Raw genomic sequence first — 22,006 nt, forward strand, 5'->3', positions numbered from 1 at the left:
GTAGCTGGTCAAGCACGCACGATCACGCAGCAAGAACGCTCACATCTCCTTCCGCTCTCCGGTCCTGGTTATTCCTGTTCCCGCATTGGTGTGTTCTAGATGCACGCCGCAGGCCAGCCCGAGATCAATGCCAGCGTCTACCACACGGCCCCTTATCGTCAAACAAAGGAAAATGTTTTAAAAGGTCGATTGTGCTGTATGAATTTACAGCTTGGCCTTGGGCGTCTCCATGCTGGGTAGGAGCATGTCTCTGATGTCGCTGGCCGCTTCGTTGAGGTAGAAACTCATCCGTTCACAGCCGAGTTTCTTGGAGACAATGTTGAATTGTAAACTAAACAGGCTGTCAGAACAATGCGCTACTAGCAAGAAATGTAGTGCATGGCGAAATACGAAGGGTGGAAGGGCAGTAGAGGTTAGAAAGTAAACATACCTGTTCTCATTGATCATATAAGCAATGCCCCAGCCTTGGTCCACAACTTGACTCCAGCCGTAACCGTTGAAGTACTCGGAACTCAGCTGACTGCTCGAAATGTACCAAGTGCTCGAGTAGGTGTATGCGGGATCAGTAAACACCTCAGGTGTCTCCTCGCCGGGTTGGATGAGCTTCTTCAGACCGAACAGATGACGGTCCACGCCATAGCCGTCGCTTGCATCAGCCGTATATTGCACGTGCGCTTGAACAGCAGCGCGGAAGAGACGTTCGGTTTCTTCGCGGGAGACAGAGGGGTCGGCCATGGCGTTGCAGAAAGCCACACTCTCGTCCGAGACTGTGCGAGTGGTTTCTGTTCGACCCAGCTGGTACTTTCGCGTGGCGGCAGATTCGTATGTGGGTCGGTTCTTGCCGTACATCTTGTGATAGGCCAGCTGGATGACCATCTGCACGTATGCATCGGGGGAGCACTTGAACTTCTTGATCAGTCCCTTGCCGTATCCTTGGTATGCCTGGACGCGGAGGTCGTGGGCACCAATGACTTGACGGAACTGCGACTGTGCGGCGGCCAGATCGTCAAGCACAGCTGCGGAGGTTTCAAATTTCAAGGCAACAGGGTCGGGCAGGTCGGAGCGGACGGATGGGTTGTCGAAGTCGAGTTTATTGTGAGTGATGAGGGCATTCACTGTATCGCAGAGACGGTGAGTCGGGGTACCATCCATCATGGAATGTTCACCCATGAAGCCGGCGGTGCCGTTATCGTTGATGATGAATTGGATCGGCTTGTCGTACCATCGGTTCGAGCCGTCGCCGTGCCAATAAACGTGAGCGCGCTCTTCAAGGGTGACGGGAGCGCTGGAGTCCAGGCACACGATGAACGACGAAGACTCGATCTCTTTGAGGACCTCGGCGTTCAAAGGAGACGCGGACAGAAGGTTTTGGCGGGCAGTGGCGCCTTGGTCGCGGGGGAAAGACGTAATGGCACCAACGGGGTCGGCCAGCTGGGCATTCTTGTAGACCTTGTTGAATTGAAGCTCGAGCTCAGAGGTGTTGAGCTGTCTGCCCGAAACATGGGTCTGAACCTTCCAGAACTGGTTGTTGCGCATGACTATGATGTGCTCGTTGCCCTCGGCAGGGTATTGAATAGGATAATCCACGGGAAGGGCGGCGACGCGGGAGGTGTTGAACATGTACTCGTAGCTGCTCATGGCCATGGGCTTCTTGCGCATATACTCGGGTTCCAGAGTCTTGTCATCGACCTGTCTCTTGAACTCCAAGGCCGCGGTCGTGATGGCAGCGGCACGTTTCGCAGGGTTTCTTCTCCGACGGTCGTCGCGGAATGAGTAGAAGTACGAGACGTACGGCACCACCGGATCACGATAGCCCAAGTACGCAGACTCGTTCCACCAGTCAATTATCCAGTTCTTGACGTTGGGGTCTTTTGCTTTTGCTATTAACCTCTCTTGTAGCTTCTGGCCGATGCCTCCTGGTTTGTTCAGTGCAGCGACAGCCTTTTCCGAGGCAGCATACTCCTCTTTGGTCAGGAGAGGGTGCAGGCTCTTCAGGTACCGGGCGGAGGTTTCTTCGAGGGGAGGAACTGGTAGTCTGGGTAGGGAATCTTCGAAACGAAGCATTGGACCTTTAGAGAGGTCTTCTCGGTACTCTGTAGCCATCCGCTCCTGTTAGACATGCTCTTTCGCAAGAAGTTCCAATAAATCAGACTCACCCTCGGTCACCCAGAACTGAGCCTTACTCGAGGCCTTCCGCTTGTTTGTAGGAGCCATGGCGAGCGACTGTCACTCTGTCAGTTTCCCCCACCTGACGTCAACTGGCATTGAAAGATGATCCGTTACCTTGAGAGCAGCTGAAGTGGGAGAGGCACGAGAAATGGCACGTAGGGTCGTCTGTGCTCCTAGTCGAGGCAGTGTGGGAAACATCCCCAAGAATACCAGGTCAAGAAAGTGTAAATTGTAAGGAGGGACACAGAACTGGTATAGAAAAAAAAGTCTATGGCTGGATAGAGCGAGCGATAGAAGGTGACGCGACAGCTTTTAGATCGGAGGGGATTCGGCGAGCATTGGACGAGAGATGCAGGGCGAAGGCACACGAGGCGAGAAAAAAGATGAATTGCCGCGGCGAAAGCCAGAAGGGACAAGATAGTGTGTTGTGCTTGGAGGTTGCGAAGGGAGAGACCGAGCACCGCCCACGAACTGCCAACTGCGACTTGCGGAACAGAGGGTGCATCCACCAGTTCCACGTCCGGTGAGCCGAGGCACATCGCTCCAACCCGCCGCCATTTGTTTCTTTTGTGCCTTGGGAATAAAATCAAACTGCGTCACTCGGACAATCATCGGTAACCGGCCAGATGGGAAAACTCGGAGACCAACAGCCACAGTAACACAAAAATAATGCAAACACCACGATAGGCACGCATGAGATGTGGAGGCCCCATGTCCTTGTCCCTCGTCTGGATCTCCCTCTTGGTGCCTTGTCCCTTTGATCCGCTCCATTGATATAGGACGCTTCTCTCAACCTGTAGGCAGTAATCCAACCTCTTTCTAGTACTCCGTTACGAATCTGTGCAACGCCACCCCTAGACTGGCTGCCCCTGCGCCTTCATCGTCTCCCTCACACCATGGTTGCAGCGTGTCTAAACTGCATAGATGTCGCATCGTTGGGCGTCCATGCGGGCAGTTCCAGGGTTTATCGATTGTGCCCATGTTTGCCACCACCTTTTGCATCTGCCGCTTGGACAGTGTCTTGCCGATCATAATGCTCGATCGACATGCTCGCATAGCGAACATCTTTCTGACTTTGCTGGGTCGAGGAATATCGGAAGAACCGCCCATAGGTGTATCGGCCAAAAGCTGAATGAGTTCCTCTAGGTCTTTCATACCAAAGACCACCTCTTTGCTGAGTGGGAGGCTGACAAGGCGGCAACGTTGTCCAACCATCTTGTCGCCGCTGGTGTCGATCTCGACGAGAAAACCGTTCTTCTCCAGAGCTTCGTTGTTCTCCAGGACGATTTCTTCTTCCACCGCCGTCAAGTCGAGTATCACTGGTCGCACGAGCCTTTGGTTGCCCACAATAGTCTCGGCTTGCAGCCTTTCAAAGTTGTATTTCTCATCTGACGCATGTTGGTCGATAATGAACAGTTCATCCTGTGTTACTTGGGTCTTCGTAACCGCAGACTTCTTAGCCGGTCGCACACCCAGAATGAAGCCTAGATTGAATTGTCCGACAATCCTCATTTGTGCAAAATCTGGCTTCGATACGGTCAGTGAGAGCCTTGTTTCCGGGTCTTCCACATCATTGTCTTTTCCATCAACTTGCGAAGATCGACGGCTCATACTGGAATCCACTGGTCTAACATACTGACGCATTTGACTGGATATGCTTGAGATGGAAAACTCAATAGTTGCTAATAAATTCGTGGTAGACTCCTTGGCTCGTCCTCCTGCCAGGGCTTTCATTTCTCGTTTCAAGTTCTCTTTGGTCGGAACGGTCGAGCTTGCTTCAGCTGCCTGAATAAGCTCAGCGACTTTGGCTTCTTCAATCCTTTTCTTCTCCTCGTCGTCAATATAGTCTGCGTCGGACTCTCCTTCCGTGTCTGGTGCCGCTTCTAACTCGTCCTCGGCCAAATCTTCATTCCCCACGCTCTGCTGGTCCAGATCGGATTCGTGCTCCGCGGGAAAATCTTCAGTCGTCTCGCTATCAGCGTCGACCAATTCCGCGTCAGACTGCGCATCCGAGTCACCCTCTTCCTCATCCGGAATGTTGGACCCTTGCGCACCAAATCTGCGCAACTTCTGAGAGAATTGAAAGGCTCCTGGGCTTTTGGTGCGCCTCTGTGGGCTGATTGCACTCCTCAGGCTGCCAGGGATGTCACGCTTCTCGAGCGATTTAGGAGATTGACTCCCTAATACTGTGGTAAAAGTCTTGTCTCCGATGGTGAAAGTGGCGATTTCTTCTGACAGCCTCTTTGGCCTCATGCGGTCAAAAGCATTCTGTACGGGTCCTTTTTCTAGACCTGTTTTTGCTGGCACCATAGCTTTGATCTCTTCTGTTTGCCGTCCATCGTCCTGGCGTATAGTTGCCTGATAGTTCAACCTAAGTTGGGCTTCGGCCATTCTCGCGTTGAAATCACTGACATGCAACTTGACTGGATCGAACTGCGATGCCTCTTCCTCTTCCTCAGACTGCTGCAATATTTCCTCCGTCTCAATCACTTCCTGGTCATCGTCCTCCTCAAGAGACTCATTTGTTGGCGTGTGTTGCCGAACGATCTCCTCGAGTGCTTTTTCTGCAGATCTTTCACGTAGATCTACCTTTTCAGGTTGCAATATTTCGCTCGATCCAACGTCCTTTGCGGTACGAGAGAATTTCTGCAAGTCATCCATCACCGATGCCGTCCGGGACTCATCTTCGTCAAATCTATCCCCATCTTCGTCGTCGTCGACTGGAGCTGGGTGATCTGAAAACGAGGTTTGTCGACTTGCAGATTCGGGGCTACTCGAGGACGGCTGGCGCAGGAAGCTCAATTTCTGAAAAGCAGGCAGCTTGGACGTAACAAGTTGGGATGATGGGACAGTTTGCTCTTGCTGATCAAACATTTCATTAAGTGCAGTCTTGAGACTCTCAACAAGCGATGCCGAGTCATGGATCAATATTGTTCGTTTGTCAGGCGATACGTTTACATCGTACGCGTTGGTGTCCATCTGAAGATCCGCAAATATGAAGGGTGACTGGGAGACATTAAAAGCCTTGTAGACCTCATTGATGGCTTTTGCAATCTGGGGCAAACCACATGGTCTGCCATTGACAAAGAACATTTGTCGATCTGGCGTCTGCCGGCCCTCCCCAAACACGGGCTTGGAAATGTGGCCTCTGACACGTATATTGGTATGCTTGTCTTTTCGCGCCATTTGTGTCAATGTAGGCTGATAATCCAGCTCGAGGTCGAGAGCAACCAGTGCACTTAGTGTTTTAGCCCCGTAGACGTTTGCAATATTTTCCCGGGTAGTGGCATTGCCTTTTGTAGAAAAGACCATCATGCTTTTACTTTTGGGCATCGTATTCTTGACCGTGAATTTGACGTTGACGCCAATACAGGCATAGGCCTGCAGCAAGCCCAAGACTTTGTTATACTCGCGTTTGATGTTCTTGGTGAGCTCTTTGCGTCGCACAGGGAGACTCTCGAACAAATTCTCAACACTGGCAGTAGTTCCTCTCTGAGCGGCAACCACGGTCACTGACTTGAGCTTGCCCAAGGAGTCAAAATCCAGCCGCTTGCCCTTGGGCGCTTCATCCGCTTGTGCGGTGACAATTGAGAACTTAGAAAGGGCACAGAGTGAAGAAAGTGCTTCGCCTCGAAAACCAAAGGTCTGGAGACTAGAAAGGTCATCGAAGCTGGATAGTTTGGAAGTGTAATGCTTGAGAGCGAGAGTGTCGTAGTTGGCTGGAGCAATGCCGGAGCCATTGTCTTGCACTTCAATCGAGTCCAAGCCATGGTTTTTGAAGCGAACTTCGACAGTAGTGGCACCTGCATCGAGACTGTTCTCGACTAGTTCTTTAGCCACGGAACAAAGATCGACGATGACTTGCCCCGATTGAATCTGGTGAACTGATCTGGCCTCGATGGCCTTGATGGTAGCCATCCCAGGCCATGTTGCTTCCACCTGACTAATGACAGGACAGAACCGGGAGCGAAAAACCCCACCGTCACCCAACAAGCCCAAGTTGATAACGATCGAACGCAATTTGATGGACGTCTGGATGGTGAGAAGCGCGGTGAACGTGAAGGCGAAAATGGGGCTGACGCTGATTCGCGGAGAATTGACGACAGCGCCAAGATCGCCAAGCATTACGTCAATTGGTTGTTGTACGCAAAGCGGCGAATTTGGTCTTTTCGATGCTCACGGCATGGCAAAGTCGGGAGGCAATTTGCATTCGTTATCTTGGAAAACATCAAAGAGACCTTCAGGCTGGTGAAGAGGTTCTGGTTTTCCTTACCGTACGACTCTTTCTCCAATGATTCAAGATCTTCCTGCTGAGGTGATTCACCAGATCGTTGGCCACTTGCCTACAGCGTCATCCATCATCAACCTCTCGCTCGCAAACCAAAAGATCCATTCCATTATCTCAGAAGATGACCACGGTGTTTTTCGGACATTTGTGCAAAGAGCCTTTCCAACAATCAACGTCCCACCATATTGGAAGGATGTGGCGCGCACGTTGACATCACGATCGCGGGCATGGGATCGCCGCGCCTTCATCGCCAGGGAATGCTGCCCCCCAACTGATGACAGCGACTACCTACACCCATCGCCCCACGGTTATCCAATAGGCTATCGTCCAGCTATTGACAGCTATGAGGCCTGGCATGGAGGATCGTGGGAAGATCGGAAAGAAGTGCTGGCATGGGGAGCGGCGGGAAGACTACGACTTCGAACTATTCAGAACGGCGTGACGAGTTGGAGCTCATTCAAAGTTCCAGAAGACCACAGACCCCAAACGGACATTCTAGATGTCAGGCTTTTACGACCCCATCAGAACCAAAACGCAGGCGGCGAGACAATTCTCTTTCAGAGAACTCACCGTGAAGTCATCAGTATCGAGACATCCACCAAACCCGACAACTTTACACTAAAATCTCGCTATATCAATCTCCCTTCTGAGTTTTCCTGCCTAGATGTCAGTCAGAGCGATGAGCCTGTCCTCGCAGCTTGTGGAGACCACTGTGTCAACCTCTATCCAGTGCATAGTCCGTCTCAAACTGTACTACCTTCTAGCTCCACCAAAGTGGAAAGGATGCACAACTACCGATCACGCATGCGGTGCGTCAAGTTTTTATCTGGGAACACGATCGCAATAGCCCACCAATTTCTCGAGGGTCGGGAGCGCGCCCCGATCGACATCTACGACATTAACCCGACTGGCCTGTCCTCAACACCCATCGCACAATCCCTATCCTCCTATGAGTCCATCCATCCATCGATGAGCCGCCACAGTGCCAATACCATTTCCCGCCTAGATGACGTGGGAGTCAGCGGAAGCTCCTCTCGACAATTATTCCTGTCCGGCTGGACCGATGGTGTAGCTCGCCTCTATGACATTAGGGCCCCTCGAAGATCAGTGGCGGACTACGTTGATCCTGTGGATGACGGCCAAATACTTTGTCTTCTCCCAATCGGTCACGAGCGCTTCCTGGCCGGCAGCCATCAAAACGGGTGTCTGAAGTCCTTTGATTTCCGCATGCCAGGAGCTAGGGCTTACTCGTATTTGGATGCGCGCCCACCGGAGACCGTCAAACGTCGGACGCCGCAGAGAGACATCAACATCTTTCTCACCCCCATAGTGAACACGGATCAAAGACTCTGGGAGCCACTCCCACGGCATCCACGCAAACGTTCTCAGCGCTACCGTGGCTCTGTTTATTCCTTGTCAAGCCCATCACCAAGCTCGCCCACAATCTACGCTGGAATAGAGAGCCACGTACTACAACTTGACTTTGTTGCCACTGACGACTTCCTCAAGGGTCACAGTCGAGTCATTAGCGGTTCTAATGTCGATATCCTCCGGGACGAGAAGAACGAGGCCGTTCAGGATCAGGTATTCAACTTCTCCTGCTACGAGAGACCTCGCGAGGGGAAGGAAAGCACAGATCCCGTGCTATTGAGGAAGCAAGCGGACTTGATGGACGAAGTGGCGGACGGGGATATAGATAGCCACGGGCGCAGGGAAGACCAATGGGACGGACGATGGCGGTTGAACACGTCTGGCAAAGATCGTGGATTCGATCCAGGTCGGCGTTCCACGTGGCGAACATTGAGTCGGCATGGTCGTTAGATCCGATAGAGCGCAAACTCGCCGGTGGAGCCGCACAGCTTTTGTACCAACACATGCTATAGAATACACTAGCTTGACGACTGTGGTATTAAGTAAACATCCTAGACGGAATGACAATTTTGGGGAGTACCTGGTACAATTTACGAGCAACCGAACATTTGGCTTTGGTCCAACTGGTAAAGTAGTAGCCGTGGGAGAGGTAGACCCAGCCAGAGAAGACAAGGTAGGGGTATATGTGAGGGACACGGCCACCTACTGTGCGACTGTACTGTAGGTACATACCGTAGAAGTCCCATTGTGACGAGGCTGAGCTCCGTTCCCAAAATACGCCAATCCGAGGCTTGGACATTTATGGGGATTGGGAAACCAGGTCATTGAGGTCTATGAACTTACAAACCCCCGTTGGGGACAGTCCGCACGTTACATACCTTTTACTCGATCGCATGGCTTATGTGTGTACAGTCCTCTCCAACCCAAAGCTTGGAGTAAAAATGCCAGCCAGGGTGACATGGACTTTCCCCCTTTACCCCTAAAGCGTTCTCCGTTCTCCGTTCTCCAGCCGAGGATAACCTACCCACCCGTGCGAGACAGATGGGAACACATGCGGAGAAACACAAGGTCGCCTCGTGCAGGCAGGCGGATCAGATCTCTCTCCTCACGGCACAAGCCTCATTCGAAGAGCGGCATACTCCGACATTCGGCGGGTTGGGATGCTAGAAAATATGGATGAGGAGCAGAGAAGAGGTCTCGTGCTGGTTGAGACATGAGTGTTCAAGACTAATCCTATCTAGAGAGATATACACCATTTTGCGACGACGATAGCTGTGAGATCTTGCTCAGTGTCAGTCTCCAAAGAAAAGGAGAGCTGGGGTTCACTCAAGGATACGCTGGGAGGTGTTGGGACTTGATCAAAACGGACAAGAGAGAAGGACAGTATGGCGGCGGCACCAGAGAACGCCATAGCCTTCATAGGCAAGCATCCCCTTTCCTCGACTCTGGGTGTACACAGTGCCAACGAAGCGCAGGCCTCGGCAATATGGGTTATAACATGGCTGTCAACTTGCGCACTAAAATGCCCAAGGACATGACCCTTGTTGTGAGCGACACGTCCCAGGCTGCGATATCGAGATTCCAAGAACAAATGAAGGACGTGGGACCGGTAGTCGTTGCGACGAACGGGTCCGAAGCGATCCAGAAGGCCGTAAGTATTTGTTCCGACGTCGATTATCGCATGGCACTCCTAAATTGAGAGCTGGTTCAGAACACGATCTTCACGGTCCTGCCGAACGACGCTGCCTGCGACAGTGTCTACCTCGATCCAACAACAGGCGTCCTCGCTGGCGTCAAGCAAGCAGGCCCGTCCCAGGGAAAGATTGCCATGGAGTGCGGCACCATGAGCCTCGAAATCATCAACAAAGTCCGAGACGCCTCGTCGGGATGCGGGCTCACGTTCGTTGACAGCCCTATTTCTGGAGGCCCGCTAGGAGCCAAAGCCGGCACGCTCACCATCATGGTCGGCTGCGACGAGGCCGTCTTCCCCAAGATCAAGCCTCTGCTCGAGCACATGGGCACGAGTATCCGACGGTGTGGCGACGTGGGGACCGGGACGGCGTTCAAGACCATCAACAACTACATGTCCATCAACAACGTCCTGGTCGCGAGCGAGGCGCTCAACATCGGAGCAAAGCTGAACCTCAACATGGAGGACCTGATCGACACGGTCAACTCCAGCAGCGGCATGAGCTGGATCACTCTCAAGAACAACCCGGTACCGGGGATAACCCCCGGGGGCGCCGCGAGTAACGACTACAACGGTGGTTTCCGGATAGAGCTTGGCCAGAAAGATCTGACGCTGGGGGTGCAGTTGGCCAAGATGGTGGGTGCGAAACCTGTGCTGTCGATCGAGACGCTGAAGACCTTGGACGAGGTTGCGAGTGACTCGAGATATGCTGGGAAGGACTTGCGGGTCGTGTACAAGTGGCTGAACGAGCAGTAGTCTGGGGATGATTGTTGTTGGTTTCTTCGGCATGTGGTGCTAGAAGTCGACGAGATGAAGATGCAACACAGTCAAGTAGGCAAATTTTATGGGTTATGAGCGTCTCAAAGCACATATTGACTGCCGGAGATCTTCTGATCCTCTGTGCAATGCCTTGCTCGTCCTGATGTCCAAAATGAAGATAATATCTGAATCTCATCTAAAAGCGGCGTTGGCCTCCTGCGCCTTTCTGCCCGCAAAATAAATTTCCTAATTGGCTTTTCCTCCGCATTTCAATTCTACCAACCAACCGACCTTCGTTCGACCAAGTTCATCTCTCTATCCTATATAGCAACCTCAAATCTTCTCATTCTCAACTTTGAATTTCACACCAATGGCTCCCACCGCCAGTGCCCCGTCCCTCCGGACCCTCTACCGGCGCCTCCTCCGCGAACTGCCCCCGACACCTCAACCACGGCACACGCTGCCCCGATCACCCCTCCACGCCTCGATCCGGACGCATTTGTCGTCGTATCGGGAGGGGCAGCAGCAGCAGAATTCCGCTTCGGACAACGGAGCAGCCACGGCTGTCACGGACAACCAGCTCGCGCGCCTGCAGGAGCTGGAGCAGTTCGTCATGTACCTGCGCGCGCAGAGGATGTACGGCACGCTGCTGCACCGATATAACCCGGGGATGGGTATGGATGAGGAGGAGCGGGTGCGGCTGACGGCGCGGCGGGTGGGCATGGAGATGCCGGTTGAGTTTGAGTGGAAGGTGAAGCAGTGAATCGAGTCTTGTCTGGTTACCTGAGATTGCCCTGGGGAAGGGTGACAAAATATCCCGTCAGGGAACTTGAGTTTATGACAAGTTGCAGAGTGGGTGCGGGAACACGAAATGCCTAGCATTGGGAGCTTGGAGTCGCTCGATGGAGCGCTGTCCTGCGGTCTCTCCTGGGATCGCATGACGGAGGGAGGGCAGTGCCCAGCACGCTGAAATACGGACCAGAAATGCACGCACGCAGACTGGAGACATGGACACCAGCGTCGAGAGCCACAGCGACACGGTATCCGAAGGTCCACACACATGTCTGAGGCCAACAGAACAACCTTGGCTGGGCTTGTCCTGCATGTACCGAACCCACCTACCTACTCAGGAGCATCGGGGCCATTGTTCGAGTGCCATTGCTAGCCTGGTTGAAAACAACACCTGGATAACGAACCCCTCCCATCCACTAACCGAATGTCCGAATCAATATATTGTAATCTCTCATTCCAGGACCATCGTCGAAGAAAGAGACGGGCGGATGCGGCAACGAACACAAATACGCCACACGCTGCAGATCTAGACTTGGTATTCTCATCCCACATCCCGATATGATAGACAGGTGCCAGCTATTCCATGCCATCTACTCATCTACCTCTGTGTGTGTGTGTGTGTGTGTGTACATGTCGAGCTCAAATCACGCTCCCCAGAGCCAAAACCAAAAGCCACGGCAGGTTCACAATCCATCCAGACGGGCCGCAACCCCATCGATCGATCGAGCCGCAAAATACTTCTTGTGGTACGCTGCACGGGAGACATCGACGAAACGGCCACTATACCAAGGCCCGTGGAAGAACCCTTCTACACCCTAGATATGTAGAGTAGGGTAGGGTAGATAGATAGATACTGGGAATCTAGACGAGTCAAACACTCAAACAGAAATCCATTGATAACCCAATACTCCGAAATAGCTCTCGTACCAACTATGACGTGCCAGCAATATCCGTCTCGAGATCTCCTTGTCCCTGTCCACAGCGTTATACTCAATTGATCCTTCACCGTTGACCATATTGATAGCAATCCCGCAACGTGTGCAGAGTCCATCGTTGATCCATCCTCTCCCTGCCTAATATCTCCAAGAGCCTTGTTTGACCTGTACCTCTCCAAAATGCGCCCGTCCCACAGTCCTGCGCGCCCCTTTCCGACACCCGTCAGTGTACCCAGATTTCAGAACGCAAAGAAGTCTTGCTCGTTGTGAAGATCCTGGTCTTGATCTTGTGGGGCGTCCCATGCTTGCAGGTCGATATTGTCAAAGAAGCCAAGGTCGAACGTGCTGAGGTCGCCTTCTGTGTCGAGGACCATTGAGTCAACGTCAAAGTCATAGTTGGTACTCCCGAAGTTGTCGAATTCCTGGAATTCAGCGTCGTTGTTGAGGGTAGGGAGGAGAGTTTTAGTGTCTGGTATTGTGGTCGTGAAATCTTGTCCACTTGCTGGCAGTGACTGTGGGAGAGCAAGATACTCAGGTACGAATGTTAGGAGAGTTTCATCACTCGGTCTGTGTGCGTCGGTCAGCCAATTTGACATGGAACCCAGTTCATCCTGGTCAAATGCTTCATACCCTCCATCCTGTAGGGTGACTTCCAGGCCCCCCGCGTGTTCTGATGATTCATGCTCTGCCCTAGATCCAAGGCCGTTCTCAATGTTCCAGGATGACTGCATGATAGGTATAGTGTCAAGAAGGTCTGGAGCTTCGACTGGGTGAGAATTCTGGTGGGTGTCCTGGCTGAGCGTCTTGTCGATCGCCGTGACTCCTTCCTCGATATCTTCACGGGCTGGGAGACTGGCGTTGCTTTCCACACCAGAGACGTCGTTATCCCACTCATTCCACGGCTCAGCGTGTAACTTGGGCCTCTCGGATTCTTCAAATTCTTCAACTTCTTCCAGCTGCACGCGCCTGAGCTCCATTTGAAGCTGGTCAAGCACGTCTTCATCTCCTGCATCACCGACCTCAGACACCGTGGCCCCCTCTCCTTTTGATTTTGCCCGCGTCTGATTAAGACGGTGCACAATATCTAATGGAATATTATGTTCCGGGCGATAGATCTGACAAGCAATATTGTATGCCTTGAGACACCACTCCTCCGTCCCCGAGAAGTCTTCTGCGGTCTCGCAAATGTCTGCGAGGAGCAACATGGAAGACGCGGTGACCCACAGCGACGCCGAATCACCTTGAGTGGACTTATCATCTAGCTCCAAGGATTGCAGCAAAATCTTTGACGCCGACTCGTCGAGACCATGAAGATAATTCAGTTGTCCAATCTCATACAGCACCTTTCTGTAGTAAACATGCTTCTGGCCCACTTTGTCACCGGTACGCTGTAGTAAAGAAAGCCAGCATTGGGATGCTGTTTCGAAATCCGCACGCGAGGCTGTAGTCTTGGTCATGTCATAGTCGCATTGGAGAACTAGCCAGGAGTCGTACTGCACTTGTCTCCTGGCAACGTCGTAGCACACATTCAGCAGGAGCCGCGAGGACATACCTTGTGCCTCGGAGTTTTGAATTAATTTTAGAAGCATTGATATGGGATGGTTTGGTTGAAGAAGACTTTTGGCCAGAATGAGCAGGAAGGAGTAAATTTCGCAGATTCCTTGACTAATGATACCGCCTGCACGGTTAAAGTAGACATGCATCAAAAGTGCGGGCAACATGGGATGCTGTTCTCTGAGTGATGCCACTGCTCGAGTGCAAAGAACTCTCATCGCTGCCTGGCCGGCGTGAAATGCCCCGCGCAAGAGCGCAAGTTTGATACAATCGATAGAGTCAAATAGTTGGTCTATATATGGCCTATCCGGCTCGACATAGTGTCCGGCGTTGGACATCGGTTGTCTGAAGTAGTCGTCGCTTTGCTGGAGTCGCCACGCGTAGTAATTGTTCAGTTGAATCAACGTCAATTCGAGATCATGCATACCTTCAGACTGCTTTAGAAGGATCGTTGGCATAGTCAGTACTCGGCGACTGCGCTCAGCTTCTGTTCCATGGTTTTGGTCTAGGGGGCCCGTCAGAGAGTGCAGATAGGCTGCCTGTGGAAAAGACCCTGCAGTTCTCGAGTTGAGCAAGGTATCGCGCGGGAACAAGTGGCTGAAATGGCGCTTGACACGTTGTATCGGAACCGGTTGGCCATCGATAATGGCGGTCGGCGTTCTCAGGCCAGCCTGCACAAAGATCCCGAGAACATTTGCGACAGCGCCCAATTCTTCCTTTTTGAAGTTTTTCCTTGTCCCCAGATTTTTCATCCGGGTTTTGAACATGGACAACCTTCTAGGATTAGCAGATAATGTTATTCAGCTGTTTGTAACTCACCCTGCTTCAAAGTTGTGTTCTCGTGCCAGTCGCTCAGATACCTCGGATAGGGGAAGCTTCTCGCGGATATACAATTGGTGCCATTGTTTCTTGATGCGATCCCACTCTGCTTTGCTCGGAGCGCGATTTCGAGACCTCCTGGGCTTTGGAAGAGCCATGTGATTGGAGAGGAAGTGATGCACAACCTAAAACGGTCACGGACTCCAACCTCAGCCTGATGGAGACCTTGGCTGGCTGAGAAAGCCTTAGAAAGCAGTAAATGTTGTAGCAGTAGACGGTCCACAAGGAGAAGGTATTACGAGCAAATGAACAGATCATCATCTAGTCCGAAGCACATTCGAGACCGGGTCAGAATATATACATCTCTTGAACACCTGGGAACTCTAGCAGAAAGTTGTTAATTGCGGAGACAAGCACAACAACTTTTGTCATAGCCAATCATCGCCGACCGTCCCGTGGCGGTCAGGTCGAATACGAGGAGCAAGGGGTTATGGAGATTCAGTGGCAGACAAGCAATGGAGAGGCCCCAGTGACCAGGCAATGTAATACATTTCTTCGTCTCTCAGTTGCTTCCAGCTCACGAATGCTGTCCATTTATGCTATTGTAGGAGGTACAGAAAGAAGAGACACAAAGACCAAGGGAACATAGAAGGCGCCTGTCAAGAACAACTTTCCTAACAGGACTAGTCATAATACAGCCTAGCCCAGCACGTGCCTACCCACGTGCAATGCATGCTAACCAGAATAAGCGATAAGGTCCTTGGACGCAAATCACAGCCCAAGAACCCTTGAGATCTGACTCTTTTCAGACCTTGGTGCTCTAGTAACTATTTCCAGCTGCTTACCACCAACAAAAGGAAATTCTCAGTGAAAGAAACCCAGCTCACTTCTCGACTTGACATAAACGATACCCACAAACCACCTCCTGAGAATCCCAAGCCCGAGGGAAGCCAGAGTAGAACACGTCATACTGGTGCAGACCTGAAAGTGATGCTCAGACCATGTACTCGACCAGCCAGCCTGAATGTCGCAGTGCCGGAGGAAACCGCCGTCCAGTTGCTGGCTGTTGGACATAAAGAACTAGGGTTGGTATCGATGACCAAAACGATAGTACATGGTGTTCAGGCTGCGGCTATTTCCTCTCTTGCACACCTCCATCCCGTTTCACTGAAATCGGTCCTCAGTTTGATGTCGACGGGGCATAACCTCACAACAGAACCGCACGACAGAAAAGGAGCGTTCAGGTAAGGTCAGTGCAAGAGGAAACCTAGGACGGTGTGGCAAACCCATCTTGTGCGAGTTAATTTCCAATCTGCCGCGTGATTGCCCTCAAGTACTGAACAGCCCAGAACAACGGCGTGCATGTAGTCCGTGTCCTTCTCGTTGAGGTAATATGGTCATCCCTGTAGTTGTCGCACAGACTATCTCAGAGTGGTAGCAGCTCAAAAGTCCAAGCGTCAAGAAATCCACTTCGAGGGTCCAGCTACTGGGCGGGAGGAAGGGGATCCAGCCTCGCCCCCGAAAGCCAAATCCGACAACTTGAATCACTTTCACGCCGATACTTTGCATCCGTAACTCGTCATCATGACCAACAGTGTTCCGACTCACTGCCAGGTCGAGAAACGGTCTGTGTCATCCATGTCATATTTGAACTGTGGTGGATCCTCCTGGAAGAATACCGACGGCTCGAGGATGGCTCCGACGACAGGTTCGTCAGACATGGCCTCAGCAGCGAGGTCTAGTGATATGCCAGCCGACACAGCGTTCAAGTCCCACGTACTAGGGTCATCGCACTGCCCCTGCATCTTTTCGCTGAAGGTCTCCTGAGCAGCCATATCTATGTGTGAGTCCAAGAACTGGGAGTGGACCACCACCCCATTACCATCATGGACTTCCTGCCCGCTTGTATTCCCAAGGTCGGGAAGAAAATCCGGTCCTAGTGGAAAGAAAGTGGGATCTCCAAAAGTTGCAAAGGATTCATGGCTGTAGTCGATTTCGGCTTGTTCGTCGGGTGCTCCTCCACAAACTTCTAGACTAGAAAAACACTGTGGTTCATTGTCTTTTGCACTCTCAGTCATCTGAGCCTGAGCATCTTCCTTGTCCTCCACTGGGACTCCGATCAGACCGAGTTCGCCCATTTTCTGAAGTGCTCTGAAATCCCTCAACAACAACGAAATATAGGGATGGGAACGGCCAACCTTGAAAGACGCCCAGATCAGGGCTTTGCAGTAATAGTCTTGTGCCGTCGCAAAATCGAGTCTCGCAAAGTGTATGCGCCCCAGGTCCGCTGCCGCACTGATATACATCCCGTTCCGCAAACCATCGTATGGGTTCTTTTGTCCCATTTTCACGAACTTGGCAAAAATTTCCTCGGCCTGGCGCTCCCACATCTCTGCGTCGTGCCTCTCCCCTGCTCTGCGTGCTCGCGAGGCATTAGACATGTATAGTTTGGCCAGTCGACTTTCTATGAGTAACGTGTAACGATTGCGCTCGCCAAGAGTCCGTCTGTAGTGAGTAAGCTTTCTCTCTAGCAGCTCTTTGACATCCCGCCTATCTAGCCTGTATTGAAGGCTGACGATGTACATTGTCTCAATGGACAAAATATACTCGCGGTCGAGCTTCACACGGTTCCCGCCTGCATCTGCCAAATCCATCATGAGCTTGAGCGCCAATTCCGCACACGTGCCTAGGAGCTCCATGTGCGGCTCAAGACTGGCAAATGTATCCAATATCCTGGTCAAGGGATGGTGTGGTCCGAGCGATGGAGCATTGGCAGATAAACTACGCACGTATTTGGTGGCTTTGGCATAGACTTCTGCGTGTATGACCCAGGACATTGAGGTGAACAGGTGGATCATTTCCAGCATCAGATCCGGATGCTGTTGTTCGAAGGCTAGTTGGATGTCGAGGCACACCTTGTTCACCTCGTGTCGGGCGTGGGCTGCGTCCCCGTCGCTATAGAGCTTTAAAGCCGAGAGAAATCCAACTTTGATATCTGGGCGCGTCTTCGCTTCACGTTTCGCTATGACCCAGGAACTTGTTTCGGCTTGTTCAAGCGTTCCACACCAATGCTGTCTGACTTCATTCAACATGCGTTCTAGCTTGTGATCGAGAGGAGACGCTTTCAGGGAAATTTTCGATAACATCGCTTTGCAACCGACATCGCTCTGCAGCAAAGAACACCTGTATTGAGTGTCGGATCCAAAGTGACGGTAGACGCGATCCCACACAACCGACCGACCGTCTTTCTCGGAAGTGGGCAGCGCAAGACCCAGGTCTGCACAGCGTTTTGCTTCTTCGGCGGCGGCTTTGTGCTCCTGTTTTGTCGAGTTCTTCTTAAACCCCCACTGCTTGAGTCTCTCTTTCAACATGTGATCACTGCGAATAGTGTTAGCTGTGTTCACGCCGACACTCCGTTATGACTGACGCTGCCACAAACTGATGTCCCTTCGACAAGAGGACGAGTATGTCTTTCTGTTTCTTCCCGTCTTCCATGTAGTACCGTTCAATCAATGGCTTGACACGATCCCATTCTTCCGCAGATGGACCCTTTTTGCGAGGCAAGCTTGGCTTCTTGACCGCGGACTGAGTAGATCGAGCAGGGGTACGCGCTCGTGGAGCGGGAGGGTTTGGCATGGTTAGATGGTCTGTTGAATGAGTGGAAAGGAGGCTACACCCTGCTTCTTGAGAGGTATCAAGAATAAGAACCTGCGAGATATCGTTACACGGGGCACTGAGAGGCAAACATCTGCATCAATCAAAGAGAGGTGCACCCACTGTGTGATTCAAGGAGAGAAGACGCGAAGAGAAGGATAGCTGGGCCATGATGCCCCCCTATGGTGCCTGAATGTCTCGCTCTGGGTCTCCATGGCCCGACCTGTGAGGCTGCGCAACAAAGCCTGCTTAGGCAGTAACATGTTCCCTGTTAACCTGGCGGTGCAACACCCCACAGATTGCACCGCAACGGCTGGCGGCATGATCTTAAGCAGCCCTCTTGAAAATCACGAGATAACATCCACAGTGTTCACAGGTTCGGTGCAGGAACATTCTCTTCCTCAGCAAATATTTGCCGTCCTCTCATAAGTCACGACAGAGACAGCCGGGCCAGTCCAGCTCTGATCAGCCACGGAGGAGTGGTTACTTAGCGAGCAGACAGTTGATTGGCGCCTCCGGGCCCGGCAATCGAACTCGGTCCACAGCATTCAATCCACCCCATCACTATGTATCTCTCAGCTGAAGATCTGTACCGAGTGTGGGGACTTTGTAAGATGTCTTATATTGTATCGTTGCAACGTGCTGATTAGGTGCCTCCATGGACACCCCATTTCCGAGAAACTCAAGAAACAGCTGGGCGTTGCGGAAATCGTGAACGATAAACTCCTCCGGACCAGAACTTGCAGTGACAGGCGATGAAAAGCAAACAAATCCATCTACCCAGCCTCGCCAGTATGGCACGTCTAAAGCAGCGGCCAGACCATGAGAAGAGGGAAGATCCATACTCGATGTGCACCGCGCTGCACATACCAACATGCTCACAAGTGTCCTGTAGGCACTCTTAAGCCTGACAAGACCCCACGAAGCGATCGGCACAGAAACCCAGAAACCTTTCAAGTCTCCCAGCTCGATGGAAATTACATCTTGTACAATATATTTGGCATTCACAACATTAGGTGCAAGCTGAGCACATGGCTGTATCCGCAGAACAGCGGCCATGCGTATAGGGTATAAGCAGGTAGAATACACTTCAGCCTCATGCCAGAAGAGCAATAACACCTGCCAACAGACCAGCAGCACTGAGGACGAGTTCACCACTTCGAGGGTCCAGCTACTGGGCGGGAGGAAAGGGGGCCCAATCTCGTCCCGGAAGCCAAATTCGACAATCAAGCATTCGTTCTATGCAGGCAGTCCGTTCATAAACAATTCAGACTCTCGGATAAGATCATTGAGATCCCCTGTACAGCGTGGGAGCTCACTGTCATCGCTCATCTGCAGATCGCGATTATCAAAGCTGGCATTCAGGAAGCTTAAGAGATCTGATGCAGGGGTGATGGAAGCGTTAACAAACCCCACCTCAAGGCTAAAAATCATCGAGTGCCGTGATGTCGAGACCATCTGCACAAGAGTCATCTATGCCCTGCATATACTGGGCCCAGAAGTCTTCCTCAGTCGTGTAGACAAAAGGGTTGGATCCTGGAGACATGTTTCCATCAATCACCCCAGTCCCGCTGTCATGTGTAGCGCCGGAAGTGAAATTCGGAGGCAAAGTGGGCTCGCTCCGCGAAATAGACCCGACTTCAATAAGTCCATCGGACTCGATACTTTCCACAGACTCAAACTGCGCGTCGCACGATACTTCACAAGCCTCCATCTCTTGACACGACTGCGCTCGAGCCTTTTCTCCGCATTGGTTGTGCTGTTCGTTTTCTGGCATTTTAATGTCCACGAGACCCAGTTCTCCCATTTTCTGGAGGGCGTCGAACTCTCTCAAGAGAAGTGAAACAAATGGATGAGGGCGGTCAAATTGGTTAGAGGCCCAAAACAATGCGAGACAGTAGTACTTTTGCGCGCCTCTGTAGTCTTGCTGTGCAAAAAGATGACGGGCAAGATCCTTTGCAGCAATACAGTATGCGCCTGTGCGACTGCGGTCCCTGGGGTATTTCTTCCCCTGTTTGACAATCTCAGACAAGATCTTCTTCCCTTTCTGCTCAGAGATCTCTCTCCGGTGTTTTGCATCTGGCCCTTGCATCCTTGCAGCATCAAATAGGTACATCTTTGCCAGATGAAGCTGCGTCGATAGAGTGTGTTTACTTCGGGGCCCAAGAGCTCGGCGATAGTGGAAGTACTTCGTCTGAACGAGCTCGTAAGCTTTAGATCGGTCCAATCTTCTGGCGAGCTCTGTGACGAGAGAATCTTCCACGGAATATATGTAGTAGCCATCAAGCTTGACCTGGTCCTTGTGCTCTTCTACAGTATCCACCATCACTTGATAAGCCAGCCCTGTGAAGTCGTCGACAATCTGTGAAGTCAGCGGTAGATTGGTGAGTGTTGTTAAGACGCTGATCAAGGGATGCTTCGCTTTCAGGAACACGTGGCAGGCAGATAGAAAGTGTTTGGCGACAACGATATACAGTTCGGGGTGGTCAGCCCACAAGCTGGACGAAAAAATGGAAATAAAAGCTGAAAGGAGGCTTGGTTCCTGGAGTCTGATGACATTGAACACAGCAGCGCACGTTTGACTCATCTCTCGCCACCCCTGATCGGCACGGCCGTTTCTCATTAGATTAAGCGCCCCAAGAAGTCTGACTTCGAGATGGACAGGGCAGTCTCTAACCCGCGCAGCCTTACGGCTCGCCTTGATTGAGGCGAAGGTTTCGTTTCTTGCGATTATGACAGACCAGTAGCGTTTCAACTCAATTAACGACATCTCGATGTTGTGGTCGTCGATGGACGTTTTCAGGGCGACCTTAGAAATGAGTGCATCCCACTGAGAGCCGGATCGCAACGAGGAGCAGCCGTACTGTTTGCCGAAATGACGATACACGCGGTCCCAAGCACATGGTTTGCCGTCAAATTCCATGTCTACTGGGAGTTTCAGGCCTAGGTCTGCCCGACGTTTTGCTTCTTTTGCTGCAATTTCGTGTTCGGCATTTTTGAAATTCTTCCTGAACCCCCACTGGGTCAACCTCTCTTTTAGCATGTGTTCTCTAGTAAGGTATTAGCATAGCCTTTTCGACGCTTGATTGAACACACTTTGCATCAAAATTGTGCTCATTCAACAACAATGTCCGAACTTCTGCAAGCTTCCTTCTTTCCTCGATATAGTATCGCCTGACCAGAGGCTTCACCCGTTCCCATTCCCCAATGGGAGGTCCCTTCTTGCGGAATGGAACTTGTTTATTGACAGGTTTCCTGACTTTTGTAGAGGTACTCGTTCGAGAAGCGCGACGTGTCGGCATTATGGCAAGCGCGGTCTGCTGGGAGTGCAGAGCGGATGGCGCGAGCTGTGTATTCTGATTGTAATCGGTGTGAGGGGAGGAGATCAAGTTTGCAGGATTTCTTCAAGAAAGACAGAACGCAATCAGAGACTCTGCAGACAGACTTGTTACTGTACCTTTGCAAGGGCATATCCTAGGAGAAGGTGTGGCCAAGGCAGAAGAGCACAGTCGTTTGCTGTTCTGTCTCAGCTTCAGCCTGAGCCCCAGCGCCCCTGGCCGAGACCTCTGAGGCTGCGCAACATCCCATGCTTGCTTTGTTGCCATATGACCCAACCCAGCTCGTGGCACCCCAGACCACAGTTTGCTGCTGGATGAGCATTGCCGTTTGGACAAAACTTACACCTCAAGTTAGAGGAGTCGATGTTTGGGCTCTTTGGCAAGCCCTCAACCGGAGATTTGAATGAGCTTGAAGCGACGATTGAGGGATAAATATTAAGTGCCTGCGACAAGACCCGCCATTGCTGCAGCTTAAGCGACACACAAGATGACTGGAGCCAGCACCGCCTTCTCACATCCGAAGAGGTCCACTGCATAACAATTACCCACATCTGAATAGTCTCTTTGTACTCGGTACTTGGTACGAGTGATTTTCACTTAGGATGACTTGTCACTGGGTCCCCTTCACAAGACCTCC

The 22,006-nt window shown here is 51.8% G+C and overlaps 8 protein-coding genes across 8 annotated transcripts; 3 read left to right on the forward strand and 5 right to left on the reverse strand.

Annotated features, from left to right (window-relative positions):
* Positions 1–204: 204 nt before the first annotated feature.
* On the reverse strand, positions 205–2,214 carry AYO21_07201 (hypothetical protein; the record flags this gene model as incomplete). Its single annotated transcript, XM_022657158.1, has 3 exons — positions 205–331; positions 431–2,093; positions 2,157–2,214. The coding sequence occupies 3 exons, from the start codon at positions 2,212–2,214 to the stop codon at positions 205–207; spliced, it is 1,848 nt and encodes a 615-aa protein (XP_022510493.1).
* Positions 2,215–2,988: 774 nt separating this feature from the next.
* Positions 2,989–6,294, reverse strand: AYO21_07202 (hypothetical protein; the record flags this gene model as incomplete). The annotated part of the gene is made up of 1 exon (XM_022657159.1): positions 2,989–6,294. One exon carries the CDS (start codon positions 6,292–6,294, stop codon positions 2,989–2,991), a length of 3,306 nt encoding a protein of 1,101 aa, XP_022510494.1.
* Positions 6,295–6,460: 166 nt separating this feature from the next.
* On the forward strand, positions 6,461–8,278 carry AYO21_07203 (hypothetical protein; the record flags this gene model as incomplete). Its single annotated transcript, XM_022657160.1, has 1 exon — positions 6,461–8,278. One exon carries the CDS (start codon positions 6,461–6,463, stop codon positions 8,276–8,278), a length of 1,818 nt encoding a protein of 605 aa, XP_022510495.1.
* A 1,036-nt stretch (positions 8,279–9,314) lies between these two features.
* On the forward strand, positions 9,315–10,274 carry AYO21_07204 (hypothetical protein; the record flags this gene model as incomplete). The annotated part of the gene is made up of 2 exons (XM_022657161.1): positions 9,315–9,479; positions 9,540–10,274. The coding sequence occupies 2 exons, from the start codon at positions 9,315–9,317 to the stop codon at positions 10,272–10,274; spliced, it is 900 nt and encodes a 299-aa protein (XP_022510496.1).
* Positions 10,275–10,647: 373 nt separating this feature from the next.
* On the forward strand, positions 10,648–11,040 carry AYO21_07205 (hypothetical protein; the record flags this gene model as incomplete). The annotated part of the gene is made up of 1 exon (XM_022657162.1): positions 10,648–11,040. The coding sequence occupies one exon, from the start codon at positions 10,648–10,650 to the stop codon at positions 11,038–11,040; it is 393 nt and encodes a 130-aa protein (XP_022510497.1).
* Positions 11,041–12,243: 1,203 nt separating this feature from the next.
* Positions 12,244–14,535, reverse strand: AYO21_07206 (hypothetical protein; the record flags this gene model as incomplete). Its single annotated transcript, XM_022657163.1, has 2 exons — positions 12,244–14,335; positions 14,378–14,535. 2 exons carry the CDS (start codon positions 14,533–14,535, stop codon positions 12,244–12,246), a joined length of 2,250 nt encoding a protein of 749 aa, XP_022510498.1.
* Positions 14,536–15,981: 1,446 nt separating this feature from the next.
* Positions 15,982–18,013, reverse strand: AYO21_07207 (hypothetical protein; the record flags this gene model as incomplete). The annotated part of the gene is made up of 2 exons (XM_022657164.1): positions 15,982–17,755; positions 17,805–18,013. The coding sequence occupies 2 exons, from the start codon at positions 18,011–18,013 to the stop codon at positions 15,982–15,984; spliced, it is 1,983 nt and encodes a 660-aa protein (XP_022510499.1).
* Positions 18,014–19,454: 1,441 nt separating this feature from the next.
* On the reverse strand, positions 19,455–21,333 carry AYO21_07208 (hypothetical protein; the record flags this gene model as incomplete). Its single annotated transcript, XM_022657165.1, has 2 exons — positions 19,455–21,081; positions 21,128–21,333. 2 exons carry the CDS (start codon positions 21,331–21,333, stop codon positions 19,455–19,457), a joined length of 1,833 nt encoding a protein of 610 aa, XP_022510500.1.
* Between the last annotated feature and the right edge of the window lie 673 nt (positions 21,334–22,006).

This window comes from Fonsecaea monophora, assembly GCF_001642475.1.
Source record: "Fonsecaea monophora strain CBS 269.37 chromosome Unknown Scaff54, whole genome shotgun sequence".
NCBI lineage: Eukaryota > Fungi > Ascomycota > Eurotiomycetes > Chaetothyriales > Herpotrichiellaceae > Fonsecaea > Fonsecaea monophora.